The 16,176-nt window shown below is 35.5% G+C and overlaps 1 protein-coding gene across 2 annotated transcripts in view; it reads right to left on the bottom strand.

Moving 5' to 3' along the window:
* The window catches only part of Mindy2 (MINDY lysine 48 deubiquitinase 2), an 89,364-nt gene that overhangs the window by 51,643 nt on the left and 21,545 nt on the right, over positions 1-16,176 (bottom strand). For both annotated transcript variants that reach the window (XM_046460882.2, XM_058584841.1), the window contains exon 3: positions 5,561-5,625. In XM_046460882.2, coding sequence (XP_046316838.1) covers positions 5,561-5,625 — 65 coding nt within the window. The remainder of the gene's footprint in view (positions 1-5,560; positions 5,626-16,176) is intronic.

Raw genomic sequence — 16,176 nt, 5'->3', positions numbered from 1 at the left:
TCTGTATGGAGAACATATTTGATAGAAAAAATTTTAAAAATATATAAAATTTAATAAACTTTTACAGAATCTCTACAGCTTATCAGACAGTATGCTAGAAGACATAAAAGTAGTAGTATTTAAGTAGATATAAAATAGGACTACTGGAAGGGCTTATAGTAGAAAGGATAAATATGAAATAAACCTTTCTTATATTAAAAGTAGGGCTGGGTGTGGTGGCACACACCTCTAATCCTAGCAATTTGGGAGGCTGAAGCAGAAGAGTCATGAGTTCAAAGCCAGCCTCAGCAACTTATTAATGGGACCTAAGCAACTTAATAAGACCTTGTCTCAAAAAATAAAAATGGGTTGGGGATGTATCTCAGTGGTTAAGCACCCTTGGGTTCAATTCCTGGTGCCAAACAACAACAACAACAAATTAGGGAGCATCTCTGGAATTTAAAGAAGGCAAATTTTAGGTCATAAAATTAATGTTCTGGTTTTACCAAATAACTTATTAAATCCCATTTTAAGAAACTGTACAGACTGCAAACAAATTAGTAAAATGTTTTAAATGTATAAATGACACATTTTTATAAATAGGATAACACTGTTTTTACAGTGGATAACACTTTATCTTCACAGTACCCTAAAACAATATATTTTCTCAGTCTTCCCAAAAGTTAACTCTTAAAAACATTCAGTTCACATTTTTCCCTTAAGTGTTGTAAAACCTTTTCTAAAGCCACAACAATTATGAATCTGAAAAAAATGTGAACAATATTGAGCAAGCTAAGGATTGTAATTCTACCACCAAATTTTTCTTCTATTTTTGTTAAATTCTTGGCTGCTAATCACCCACCTTCCTTTGGGGACATTATAATTTCTTTACTTTTACTTTTCTCTCTCTCTCTCTCTCTCTCTCTCTCTCTCTCTTTTTTTCCTTGTGGCAGTAGGGATTCAACCCAGGGGTGGTCTATCACTGAGCTACATCCCCATCCCTTTTTATTTTTTATTTTTGAGATAAGGTCTTCCTAAATTGTCCAGGCTGTCCTCACCTGTCTCAGCTTCCTAAGTAGCTGGAATTAAAGGCAGGTGCCACCATGCCTGGTAGGGGATAGTGTAATTTCTCATGGTTCCTGAGCTCATGCTTATATCTTCATATACTTGCTATGTTTATTATGGTTATTTAGTATTAAAATAACTGAATAGTATTTGATAGTACTATTTGATAGTTTTATTATCTTTATAGAGATTTATAAAACTGATACAAAATAAATGTATAAACAAAGGATTAAGAGGGATAAATCTTTTGTCACCTGGTTCCTAATTCCACAATGATAATTAATATTATAAAATATAAATTTGAGGGATGATTGCTTACATCATAAAAAAAATTACTACTGGATCCTTTAAGATAGTGGTTAAACTGTTTCTTAGAACTCCTCCCCAAGGTATTTCTAAAATGAGGAAATATTTTAAATTTAAGAAAAAGTTGGCCCTAATCTCCATCTCGTGGGGTCGGGCTCCAAATTCCTTAATAGGACACCTATAGCACAAGAGTTAAAATCAAGAATCAACAAATGAGAAAAACTAAAAAGTTTTTTCTCAGCAAGAGAAATAATAAGTGAGGTAAATAGGGAGCCTACATCCTGGGAACAAATTTTTACCCCTCACACTTCAGATAGAACACTAATCTCTAGGATATACAAAGAACTCAAAAAGTTAAACAACAAAAAAACAAATAACCCAATCGACAAATGGACCAAGGACCTGAACAGAGACTTCTCAGAAGAGGATATACAATCAATTAACAAATACACGAAAAAATGCTCACCATTGCTAGCAATCAGAGAAATGCAAATTAAAACCACTCTAAGATACCATCTCACTCCAATAAGAATCGCAGCCATTATGAAGTTAAACAACAATAAGTGCTGGCAAGGATTCGGGGGAGAAAGGTACACTCATACATTGCTGGTGGGGCTGCAAATTGGTGCAGCCAATTTGGAGGGCAGTATGAAAATTCCTTGGAAAGCTGGGAATGGAACCACCATTTGACCCAGCTATTCCCCTTCTTGGACTATACCCAAAAGACTTAAAAAGAGCATACTACAGGGACACAGCTACATCAATGTTCATAGCAGCACAATTCACAATAGCTAGACTGTGGAACCAACCTAGATGCCCTTCAATAGATGAATGGATTAAAAAAAATGTGGCATTTATACACAATGGAATATTACTCAGCACTAAAAAATAACAAAATCATAGCATTTGCAGGGAAATGGATGGCATTAGAGCAGATTATGCTAAGTGAAGTTAGCCAAGCCCTAAAAAACAAATGCTGAATGTCTTCTCTGATATAAGGGAGGTGACTCAAAACAGAGTAGGGAGGAAGAGCATGAGAAGAAGATTACCACTAAACAGGGAAGAGGTGGGAGGGAATGGGAGGGAGAAGGGGAATTGCAGGGAAGATGGAAGGAGACCCTCATCGTTATACAATATACATATATGATGGTGTGATGGGGAAGGAAAAAGAGAGAGAGAGAAATGTGTCACAGTAGATTGGGTAGAGAGAAGTGATGGGAGGGGAGGGGAGGGGAGGGCAGGGGAGGGGGGGATAGGGAGGGCAGCAGAATACAACAGACACTAGTATTGCTGTATGTATATATGTGGCTGTATAACCAACGTGATCCTGCAATTTGTACACGTGGAAAAATGAGAATTCACACCCCATTTGAATCAAATGTATGATATGTCAAGATCATTGTATTGTCTTGAGCAACTAATAAAAAATAAAAATTTAAAAAAAGTCTTTGCAGTTATTTAAAAATTTGTTGACATGCATATCATGTTTTCTTGTACTATGATGGTGTTTAACATTAAATTAAACTGAAAAAACATGTTGTTTATTTACATCTTCTAGTAAAAAGTTAAAACTTGGGAAGATGGCAGCTCTGCATTGGCTTTTCTAAAATTAAGGTTTGACCATATCTGCTCATATAAAATTACAAAAAAAGAACACTATTACCTCATGCCTGTAGAACATTAAACACTAGTTTAGATTCAGCATATCAGCTTGGTTCATACTATTCTCAAAACTAATAGTAGTGTAATAATAACCTCATAAATACTTTTAGTGCTTATTTTAAGTGAAGAGTACTTTTGGCCTGATAGTTTTAGGAAATGCAAGCAATTGTTAAATATTGTTTCTCTCAACTACAAGACAAAACTTCCAACCACTCTTTTTAAGAGTCTAAATCATTGTAATGAAAGTGTATCCTGAGACTGACTGCAAGATGAACTTAAACAAAATACTAATATCATTCGAAAACATCTGTTAATCATTTCTCAAGAATGTGAAACAGAAGTAAAATGAATTCAGAGGTTGACAGAAAACTGCAATCATCATTCATAATTTCTAATTTTAAATCTGTCATTAATTGAAAAGCCTGATTTCAATAAGAAATTATATAAATTTGATAAATCAATTATATAAATTAAACCTTATAATCTTATACTTATAAAGTATCATTTACTGGTTTTATATATTAGGGGCTTATATAAATAATATTTCATTTGAGCTGGGTGGACTGCACACACCTATAATCACAGCAACTTGGGAGATTGAGGTAGGAGGATCACAAGTTCAAGGCCAGCTTCAGAAACAGGCCCTAATCAACTTAGCAAGATCCTGTCTGAAAATTAATAAATAAAAAGGGGATGGGGTGGTAGCTCAGTGGTAGAGCGCTTGCCTACGACATGGGAGGCACTGGGTTCAATTCCTTAGCACCACATGAAAAGATAAATAAATGAAATAAAGTTATTTCTTTAAAAAAAGAAAGCTTTTGGGGCTGGAGCTGTGGCTGAGTGGTAGAGAGCTTGCCTATCATGTGAGAGGCCCTGGGTTCGATCCTCAGCACCACATAAAAATAAGTAAATAAAATAAAGGCATTGTGTCCAACTACACCTAAAAAATAAATATTTAATAAAAGAAAGAAAGAAAGAAAGCTTAAAAAAATTTAAAAAACATAAAAAGGGCTGGGGATATAGTTCAGTGGTAAAGCACCCCTGGGATCAACCCCTGTATTAAAAAAAAAAAAAAAAAAAAAAAGATTTCACTTGACAAATGGTTTCTATTCCTAAAAATGTTTGGAAATCATTGCTTTAAACTACAAATTATTCCAAAAAGTTTTCTGGTGGGGTCAGTGCTGAGGACTGAACTTAGGGCTTCAATGAGCTAATTCCACAGCTCTCTCCTAACAAAATTCAAATTACTTGGCATACAAATTTATTTGGCTTTAGATATAGATTTCCTATCTTGGATAACAATGAAATTCAAGATGTTGACTTTTCAATTCTATTAGGACAAAATTATCTGAACATTAAAATCCAAAAAATTTTGCAATACTGAAATAGATTTTGCTTTCTTTTTAACTAATGAAAGTATATTTAAAAATATACTTTTCAAGTGAGTAAACAGGGGGGCGGGAGGGGTGGCTCAGTGGTAGCACACTTCCCTGGCATGTGTGAGGCACTGGGTTCAATTCTCAGCAGCGCATATAAATAAATAAAGTAAAGGTCTATAAACAAACAAACAAAAAAAAAAAGTGAGTAAGCAGGGTTGGGGTTGTAGCTCAGTGGTGGAGCACTTGCCCTGCACATGTGAGGCCCTGGGTTTGATCCTCAGCCCCACATAAAAATAAACAAATAAAATAAAGGTATTTTGTCCATCTACAACTAAAACAAAAAATATTTTTTAAAAAGTGATTAAGAAGGTTCTAGTAATGTTTATTTCTTCCCTGGCTGAGACTTCCTCCCACTAAATGAAGCAATTTTTTCCTCATTCTCTTTCCAAGTAAAGAGGAATACTGAAGAAAACAAAGTCTGCTTGCTTTCTTCCAGCTCTAATGATTTTGAACCTAGTAAAGAACAGGATCTCTAAAGAACATAACAAGAAATGTGGACATATTGAAACTACAAAGCAGCAAAATGTGTCCTAATGACATACCAGAAACATTACTTGCTCAATTTTCTCCTAAACAAAACTTGGGTATAGTTAAGTCGTACAGTGCCTGCCTAGAATACTTGGGAGGCCCTGGGTTTGATTCTCAGCACTGAAAAAAGAAAAGAAAAAAAGAAAGAACAGAAAAAGAAAAACATAATTGAAAAATAAATATAAGCAAAGGAAATGACACATATATGTGAAAGTCAGTTTTTCAAAAAATTACCAGGTTATTATTCCCCACTCATCTAGTATTGACATGTCATCCTCTATAGCATATGTATTCACAGAAACCAGGAATCTTAAGTATGGCCTATGGGCCAAATCTGACTGTGCACTAAGGGTTCTTACATATTTAAAGGGTAAGGAAAAAAGAAAACAAAGAATATGCGACAGACACTGACCATATTTGGCCTGCAAAATTTTACTATTAAATATTTACTATAAAAACCTAAAATTTTTACTATTTAGTCTTTTATAGAAAAGACTGCAAGTCACTGCTAGAGAAAACAATGAATATATTCATAACATAAAAATTAAATATCTTAATATAATAAAAGTCACATTTATTACCTGCTCATAATTTAAACGTTGAATTTCTGAAATTTCTTTTGGCTTCGAATCAAGCATGTAATCTCCTGTAAAAACAAAATTGTGAAATTGCCTTTTTAAGTGTTAATTTTTTTGTTTATAAAATTAAGCTTTCAATTATAAATTTTTAAACACTGGATCAATAGAGGATATAAATGTTGACCCCTCAATTCTATCCAGAGAAAAGCAATAACTGTTTGCTATCCTCAGATTTTTTTTTCAATGTACTTAAAAACACCATTAAATTTTTCTTATCTCCCATTTTATAATACATTTGAGTTTCTTTATATATTACTACTCCCAAACATTGTAACAACTTCTATTGCTATCAATCAAATATTCCTCTAATTATTTCATTAACAGTGGGTGTTATAAGTATGTTAAATATCCAAAACTCAGAAAAACCTAAATTTTTTTGCATTAAAAAATGGATATTTAAAAATATGTATTTTAATTTGGTCTCACTCCTTACCCCACTACACATCCTCATGAACTGGAGACTGACCCCAGGGGAAATTTATCACAGAGCATTATCTCCAACCAGTTTTATTGTTTATTTTGAAAGGCTCTCACTAAATTGCTTATAGCCTCATTAAACTGCTGAGGCCTTATATTTGTGATCCTCCTGCTTCAGCCTCCCAGGTTGCTGAGATTACAGGTGCACAACAAAAAATATTATTTTTAAATTTTTTGATTGTCTGGGGAATTGAACTCAGGAGCGCCCTACTTACTACTAAGTCATATCTCCAGCCCTTTTTAAAAATTTGAGGTATGGTCTCACTAAGTTGATGAGGCTGGGCCTTGAACTTGATCCTCCTGCCTCAGCTTCCTGAGTTGCTGGTATTATAGGCATGAGCACTTGCCCAGCACTTGTCTCTTTTTAATGTTTAAATTTTTCATTTACCTTATTTGTTTTGAAAGAAACATTGAGATATTGAACTAGTTCTAACCCAACCTCCCAAACTGCTAACAAGCTAATAAAATTGCTTTAATATAACCTTTATTTTTCTAATTCAAAATAAACTTTTAAAGACTTCATCAAGTATTGTGTTAAACTTTCCAACTCTGATCACAAAAGAATTCCTATGAACATTAATATATTATTTGTGTGTTTTCAATTAGAACTTTAAGATAGTAAAGTCTAACCAACAATGATTTCATTCTGCATATGTAGAAGGACTCCAAAAGCATTAAATTAATTGGTTGATGGACATGTATAAGTAAGTCAATTTACAAAAAATGTTTTTGAGTCTTTACACAGCACATTATGTGTATTGCTTTTTGGCAATGCTGGAAATAAAGCCCCATGCAGGGCTTTCATGAATGTCAGGCAAATATTCTACCACTGAGCTACATCCCCAACTTCATGTTGAGTTTTGTTTTGTTTTTTTATTTAAAATTTCTTTTTGTAGTTGTAGATGAATAATACTTTTACTTTATTTACTTATTTTTATAAGGTGCTGAGGATCAAACCTAGTGCTTCACACGTGCCAGGCATGCACTCTACCACTGAACCACAACCACCCCATGTTGAGGTTTTGACAGATTTAATTGAAGGGGCTGTGGTTGTAACACAGTGGTAGAGCTCTTGTCTAGCATGTGTAAGGCATTGGGTTTGATCCTCAGCACCACATAAATAAAATAAAGGTTAAAAAAACTTTAAAAGAAAAAGATTTAATTGAAAATATGCTTTATTTTGAGCATATGCTATATCTTATTTATTCAAATAACTGGAACAAAAATGTTATATTTGAATCCTATATTTCATTTGGATTCAATGTTTATTTTGATAAGAGACTGCATGTTCTCCTGAATATCACCATAGTAGCGCCAGGATTCAGAGCATTATATAAAATAGCATGAAATAATCCTGGACATGTTACCATAGACTAAAGTTTAGGTGCAAAGAGAATGATTACTGGGAAAGACTCAGATAAGTAACTCTTTTTTTCCAGAGGCCAAAGTTTCTAGTGGATAAAAGAAGAGCCTAGTTAAGGAAAACAACCTCTAAGATGGGCCTCAATGATCTCCAACCTCCTGATATTCTACCACTATTTTTTCCTCCCACTAGGCTGGGGATCATAGAACCCAAGGCCTTGTACATGCAATACAAGTACTCTACTGATGAGTTATATTTTCCAGCTTCTTTGTATAATCCTCTTTCCCTGAGCATAGAATGAATTTACTAACTCAATTCTAATAAATAAAATGACAGAAGAGGGCTGGGGCTGTAGCTCAATGGTAGAGTGCTTGCCTAGCATGTGTGGGGCACTGGATTTGATCCTCAGCACCACATAAAAAATAAAATGAAGGTATTGTGTCCATCTACAATTAAAAAATATATTTTTAAAAAATGGCAGAAGAAATGAGTTGTCCCATTAAAAATTAGAATATAAAATATTGTAGCTTTTGTAGTTCTGTTCTTTCACCTGAGAAGGAACAGCTGCCATGAGCTGCTCCTATGGCAAGGACCTGGGGACATTTTTAGTCAATAGCCAGGAAAGAACTAAGGACCTCAGTCCAACAACCCATGGGGAACTATATCTTGTCAACAACTGTGTAAATGATTAGAAGACGATTCTCCTAAGCTGTACCTTCATTTGAACCTGCAGCCCTGGTCAGCACCTTGACTGGAACTCCCTGCTATAACCTGAATTAGGGCAACCTAGCTAAACCTAACCCAAATTCCTGATCTACAGGTTTTGTGAGATAAATACATGTTTACTGATTGAAGTCACTAAAATGTTGGAGTGATATGTTATATAGCATTATATAACTAATACATAATAAGAGAACCAGATATATTTTTAAGAGACAATTGTGTATATGTAGATGTATATACACATGCATGTGCTAGGGATCAAACACAGAGTCTTGTGCATGCTACACATACATTATCACTGAGTTACATAACCAGCCCCTAAAATCATATTTTTAAAAGACTGAGTTTGAGGCTGGGCGTGGTGACCCATGCCTATAATCCCAGCTGCTGGGAGGCAGAGGCAAGAGGATCACAAGTTCAAAGCCAGCCTCCGCAATTTATCGAGGCACTAAGTAATTCAGTGAGACCCTGTCTCTAAATAAAATACAAAACTGGGCTGGGGATGTGGCTCAGTGGTTGAGTGCCCCTGAGTTCAATTCCCAGTACCATTAAAAAAAAAAAAAAGATTGAGTTTGAGTTTCTAAAGAAGTATCTTCAGAAAGTATCAATTGTAGATATATAAAAAATCTCTTAAGAGAGCTATTTTTTGCCTGCACGGCCGTAATCCCAGCAGCTCAGGAGGCTGAAGCAGGAGGACTGCAAGTTCAAAGCAAGCCTCAGCAACTTAGTGAGACCAGAAGCAACTTAGCAAGACTCTGTCTCTAAATAAAATATAAAAAGGGGTGGGGATGTGGCTCAGTGGTTAAGCATCTCTGAGTTCAATTCCAGTACCCCCCCCCCCCAAAAAAAAGAGTGCTATTTTCTTTAACTGATCTAACCTTTGTTATCTATATTTGGTCAACAATACTATTTTGATCACAAAGTATTTCTTGAAAGTTTACTATGTTTAGTGAGGGGTTAGAATAAATGTTAGGATGTAAATGTTGCTGTTTAAAAAAAATAATTTTGTTAGGCAAAAACCTTATAAGATATACAGAATAAGATAATGACAAAGTATAATATAAAATGTAATAAATGCTTAAATACCAAGTGATTTTGAAAAGAGATTGATCAAGTCTGTCAACTTCAGAAATCCTGTGAAGGGAGAAGTCTAAACTGAATTCAGCAAAATGGGGAGAACTTGGAAAGGCAGTAGAAGAAAAAAGCATGTTTTGAGGGAAAAGGAACGATAGAGAAAGCTAAATAAGAGGGCTCGAGATATAGCTCAGTGGCAGAGTACTTGAATAGCCTGAGCAAGGCCCTTGTTCAATCCCCAGCAATAAGGGAAAAAAAAAAAAAAAAAAGCACAAATAAGAAAGATCGTTTCGAGGAGGGGGTTGGGAGGAGCTGGGGTTGTGGCTCAGCGGTAGAGCACTCACCTAGCATGTGTGAGGCACTGGGTTTGATTCTCAGCACCACATAAAAATAAATGAATAAAATAAAGGTATTTGTCCAACTACAACTAAAAAATATTTTTAAAAAAGAAAGAAAGATCATTTCATATAAGTAACTTATAAAACTAATCCACAAGATTTATGTTGCAAAGTAGTGGGAAATCCAGATGCATGAATAAATCAATGAGATTATAGGAAATCATAAATAATGTGCTGATAAATGTGGCTCCTTTAAAAAAAAATCATAGGGATCTTTATGTTTTTGCGTTGGTTTGTTTTGTTTGCATTGCTGGGGATCAAAGCCAGGGCCTCACACATGCTAGCAAGTTCTTGTCTTTAGCACTGAGTTATATCCCTAGCTCTTTCTGACTTTAAATAGAGTGAAGAATAAAATTGATGCTTTAGGAAGAGTATGATGATATGGAGGCTAACTTTGAGGGCAGAAAATGATAGTTTGCAGTAAATCAGATGGTGAAGTATTAATATATAGAAAAGGGAGTTTCAAAGAAAGGAGTCATTGCTACTAATGGGATATTCCAGAAAAACAGAAGCCAAGGAACAAAACCCTGACAGTTACATTAGGCAAAAAAAAAGAAAATGGGAGAATGAGTTTGGCAGCAATTAGTTTATCCCAAATGAACATTTGGAAAAGAAGTGATCTCATCAATTCTAGGAAAATTAAAATGCTTTAACACTGACCACTTTTATAGCATATTTATATTCAAATGATAAAATTAAAAAGATAAATTTGGGGGTACTAGGGATTCAGTATAGGGGCACTTAACCTCTGAACCACATCCCCAACCCTTTTTAAATTTTTTTTTTATTTTGAGACAGGGTCTTGCTTAGTTGCTTAGGGCCTCAATAAGTTGCTGAAGCTGGCTTTGAACCTGCAATCCTCCTGACTCAGCCTCCTGAGCCCCTGCAATTACTGCTGTGTGCCACAGTGCTCAGCAAAAGATAAATTTTTTAAAGTCAGAGAATGCCACTATCCCAACAACTGTTTTCCCCAGCACTTCCCTCCTCCCCCTCCTCCACCTTCCCCTTGCTCCCTCTGCTCTATAGAACTTTCTGCAATTTATTTAGTTGGTTTTTTTTGTTTAATTAGTGTCTTGTGGGTATGCTTGATGTTGGGATCCACTGTGGTATATTCATGTATGTACGTATAGAAGTTCATCAAATTCATTCCACTGTTCTTCCCTTTTCCTGTCCCTTCTTCCTCCCCCTTAATCTCCTTCATCTACTCTACTGATCTTTCCTTTATTTTGATGAAATTCCCCCTTTAAAAAAAATATTTATTTTTTAGTTGTAGGTGGACACTGTATCTTTATTTCATTTTTATGTAGTGCTGAGGATGGAACCCAGTACCCCACATGCGCTAGGCGAGCACTCTAACACTGAGCCACAACTCAAGTCCCGAAATTTTCCCTTCCCCCTGTTTTATTTTGGATTAGCTTCCACATTGAGAGAAAACATTTGATCTTTGATTTTTTTTGAGACTGGCTTATTTCACTTAGCAAGATAATCTCCCTTGGCAAATGTCATAATTTAATTCTTCTTTATGGCTGAATAATACTCCATGGTGTATATATATCACATTTTCCTTATCCATTCATCTGTTGAAGGGCACCTAGATTGGTTCCATAGCTTGGCTATTGTGAATTGTACTGCCATAAACACTTATGTGGCTGCATCACTGCAGTATGCTGATTTTAAGACCTTTGGGTGGAGGATGGGAAAGGCAGCGGAGCACAACAGACACTAGTATGGCAATATGTAAATCAATGGATGTGTAACTGATGTGATTCTGCGATCTGTGTATGGGGTGAAGGTGGGAGTTCATAACCCACTTGAATCAAAGTGTGGAATATGATATGTCAAGAAATTTGTAATGTTTTGAACAACCAACAATAAAAAATTAAAAAAAAAAAAAAAAAAGACCTTTGGGTATAACCAAGGAGTGGGATAACTCGGTCAAGTGGTGATTCCATTCCTTTTTTTTTTTTTTTGTGGTGCTCAGGATTAAACCCAGGGCCTTGTGCATGGGAGGAAAGCATTCCACCAACTGAGCTACATCCCCAGCCCTCCATTTCTAGTTTTCTGAGTAATGCCCATACTGCTTTTCAGAGTGGTTGCACTTTTTGCAGTCCCACCAACAATGTAGGAGTGTACCTTTCCCCCCACCTCCTCACCAATATTTGATATTATTTGTATTCTTGATAGTTGCCATTCTGACTGGGGTAAAATGAATTTTTTAAAATTTTATTTATTCTGTTTAGATATACATGACAGTAGAGTGTATTCTGACATATTATACATACATGGAGTATGATTTAGGATCCCATTCTTGTGGCTGTACAAGATTCGAAGTTTCACAGTTGTGTATTCATATATGAACAAAGGAAAGTTGTGGCCAATTCATTCTAATATCTTTCCTATTTCCAGGCCCCTCCCTTCCCTTCATTCCCCTTTGTCTAATCCAATGAACTTCTTCTATTCTCTAGCCCCCTCCCCTTATTGTGGGTTAGCATCCACATATCAGAGAGAACATTCACCCTTCGATTTTGGGGGTATTGGCTTGTTTCACTTAGCATGATATTCTCCAGTTCCATTCATTTACTGGCAAATGCCATAATTTCATTCTTCTTTATGGTTAAGTAATATACCATTGCCTACATTTTCTTTATCCATTCATCTGTTGAAGGGCATCTAGGTTGGTTCCATAATTTGGCTATTGTGAATTGTGCTGCCATAAACATTGATGTGACTGTGTCAATATAGTATGCTGATTTTAAGTCCTTTGAGTATATACAGAGGAGTGAGATAACTGGGTGAAATGGTGGTTCCATTTTTTTTGAGGAATCTCCATAATGCTTTCTATAGCAGTGACTGCACCAATTTGCAGCCCCACCAGCAATGTATTAGGGAACCATTTCCCCCATATCCTCCCAATATTTATTGTTATTTGATTTCTTGATAAATGCCACTCTGGAGTGAAATGGAATCTCAGTGTAGCTTTAATTTGCATTTCTCTAATTGCTAGAGATGTTGAACGTTTTTTTTCATATATTTCTTCTTCTGTGAAGTGCCTGTTCAGTTCCTTTGCCCATTTATTGATTGGGTTATTTGATTTTTTTGTGTTTTTTGATTTCTTTATATATCCTGGAGATTAATACTCTATCTGGGGTGCAGGTGGCAATGATTTTCTTCCATTCTGTAGGCTTTGTGTTCTTAATTGTTCTTTTGTGGTGAACAAGATTTCCAGTTTGATTCCATCCCATTTATTGATTCTTGATTTTACTTCTTGCGCTTTAGGAGTCTTGTTGAGGAAACTTAGTTTTTTTTTTTTTTGTAGTATGCTGTCATTTTAATTTTAATAAAATAGATAATTTCATATTACATAGAGAGCAAGTCCATCCACTCATTGTTGATAAAATTTTAGAAATATTTTCTATAAAAAGTTTAGTATTTGATTGGGAATTAGTCCATTATAACATAACTTCTACAGGTACAGAGTTCCATCCTCACTCCCATTCTTATTAACTTTGAGAAATTTTAAAAATACAGAAAAGTACAAAAAATAAGACAAGATATCCATATACCACAATCCAGAATTAGCCAGTATCTTCATATATTTACTTGCAGTCTTCAAGAGAAATGGATGTTTTATATAAAAAGCTGAAGCCCCCTCCCCACCCTACCTCCCATACTTATTCCCTTCCCCTCTTGCTCTTCACAGGCTACCACTATCAAAAGTTTGGCCTGTATTTCTCCATTTCAAAAACGTTAACATACACGTATGTATTCATTACCAATATAAAGTACTAAATTTCAAGAAATTTTAATTCGAATTTACAAAGTCACTGTATGTATCATCCTGCAACTTCTTTTTCCCCCTCAATGCAATTTTTTTTTAGATCCTTCTGTTAATAACATGTGGATCTCATAGTTGCATTTTGCAGATGTATAGTGTCACATCGTAAGAACTTCTTTTTGTTCCTGATGAACATTTGTTTCCAATATTTGGCTACAAATCAAGCCACAGTAAATTTCCTGGTATCTCCTGAGCATATACACTCACAAGTAAAACTGCTAAATATTTTTAAATTTGTTAAGAAGAAGGAAAGTGGGCTGGGGATGTGGCTCAAGCGGTAGCACGCTCGCCTGGCATGCGTGCGGCCCGGGTTCGATCCTCAGCACCACATACAAACAAAGATGTTGTGGCCACTGAAAACTAAAAAAAAAAATAAAATAAATTAAAAAAAAAAAAAAAAAGAAGAAGGAAAGTTTCCCTACTCCAAAGGTCACAGCCACTTTAGTGCATGGCTTTTGTATCTTTCAGTCTTCAATTCCCATGAATTTTGCTTGTGTGTTCATGGTCTATTTTCTTTCCCCTTCAGAGAACAAATTACCTCCAAATAATTTTTTTAAATAGTCCCGTATTTACTCATCTGATGAATTTCTTTAATATTGCAAGTTCTACTAAATGCATAGTTCTCTTTCTGGAATCTCTTTCCCTCTGCTGAAGCAATACCAGAGTTTTATTACTTATAGATGATCATACCATCTGTTTTTGTCTCTTCCTTTCTAATACAACTTATTACACAAGTGAAGAACTTCACATCTATATTGATGGAGTAACAGGCCTGTTTTCTGTTCCAATTTTAATGGAAATGTCTATTGTTTCAGCATTACCTTTACCATTGACTGTGGAGTATTTTTTTTATTGGCAGTCTGCTTATCATACAAACGTCTTCCTCTTCAGTATGAATTTTCAGTGTCCTCAAAGTTGTTCCCTTCATTTGTGATACACTGCCTCAGAATGACTTTATGATATATAAATTTTGATGTGTTCCTATCTTGAAGGTACTCATAGGGTTTTTAATGAGTATGAATTTTCTGATGTCTAATATGGTGTGATTTCTGGCTGAAAGCTTTCCCACATTCACTGCATTGGTAAGGTTTCTTACCTGTATGTATTCTCAAATGCAGAGCTAGGGTTGAGAATTGAGAGAAAGCTTTTCCACATTCATTACATCCGTAAGGTTTCTCACCTGTATGGCTTCTTACATGTACAGTGAGAGATGAACTCTGAGAGAAGGCTTTTCCACATACATTGCATTCAAAAGGTTTATCACCTGAATGAATTCTCACATGCACAATAAGTGATGTTCGTTGAGAGAAGGCTTTTCCACATTCATTACATTCATAGGGTTTCTCTCCAGTGTGAATGTTTTGATGCTTTATGAGGTACTTCTTCTGGCCAAAAGCTGTTACACACTCATTACATTTAAAGGGTTTCTCTCCAATATGAATTTTCTCATGCTCAGTAAGATTTGATTTCCCACTAAAGGTTTTCCCACACTCCTTACATATAAAGGGCTTCTCTCCTGTGTGAGTTCTCTGGTGTCTGATAAGGTTGGACTTCTGAATGAAAGCTTTCCCACAATCTTTGCACTCAAAAGGTTTCTCTCCAGTGTGGATTTTCTGATGGGTAAGGAGGTTTTCTTTCTGGCTGAAGGATTTTCCACAATTATTACACTCAAAAAGCTTCTCTCCAGTATGAGTATTCTGATGTTTAATGACATACTGCTTTTGGCTAAAGGCCTTCCCACATTCATTACATTCAAAAGGTTTCTCTCTATTATGAAAAAGCTCATGCTCAGTAAGATTGGATTTGTGGCTGAAGACTTTCCCACATACCTTACAGGCAAAGGGGCTTTCCCCACTATAAATTCTCTGCTGACTGAGGTGTGACATCTGAATGGAAGCTTTCCCACATTCACAAGGTTTCTCTCCAGTATGAATTTCTTGATACACGAGGATTTACTTTTGACTGAAGATATTTCCACATTTCTTACATTTAGAAGGCTTCTCTGTATGACCTCTCAAATGCAGAGGAATGGATAAGATTTGTGAGAAAATTTTATCATCTAGCTAAAGGCTTTTCAATACTCTTTAGAAGCACAAGGTTTCCCTTCAGCATGACTTCTATGTTCAATGAAATGTGATATGTAGGTAAAAGTTTTCCCACATTCAGTAAACTCATAAGGTTTTCCTCCAGTATGAATGCTCTGCTATCAGATGCTATATCACACTTTTTATACTGAAGGCATTTCACACTGCTTTACACTTATAGGGGGATATTACCATAGGAAATAAGCAGTGGTAGAGAACATCCAGCTAGTAAAATTGGAGACTCAACTACATACCTTCCCTCATGGTTAAGTCTAAACAGTTTCAACCTAAAACTTCAAAAATGTTTCCTTAAAGAAATGAGGTTGAGCAAACAGGATTTTTTCCAATTTTCTTATATCCACATCCTTTTTTCCTCAGTCTGTAGTTTGATGAACACAACTTGCCTCCCAAGTCTTGTTGCTTCTCTATCTGTTCATCATCTTCTCAGACTTTTTCTGACAAGACTTCTTTTCTACTTTTTCCCCACCATCCAGTGGATCTTCTTGCTTCAGTGGAGGATCATACAGTTTGGTCTCTTTATCACCTGCACTGGGCAATTCCTCTTGAAGAAATCTACTTTAGAGAGAGTCCTGCGCGCCTCGTGG

Source organism: Marmota monax, unplaced genomic scaffold, assembly GCF_021218885.2.
Source record: "Marmota monax isolate L192 unplaced genomic scaffold, Marmota_monax_Labrador192_F-V1.1 WCK01_AAM20220418_F8-fsc00001, whole genome shotgun sequence".
Taxonomy (NCBI): domain Eukaryota; kingdom Metazoa; phylum Chordata; class Mammalia; order Rodentia; family Sciuridae; genus Marmota; species Marmota monax.
The sequence above is the reverse complement of the archived record's forward strand: the minus strand, read 5'-3'. Positions and strand labels throughout refer to the sequence as shown.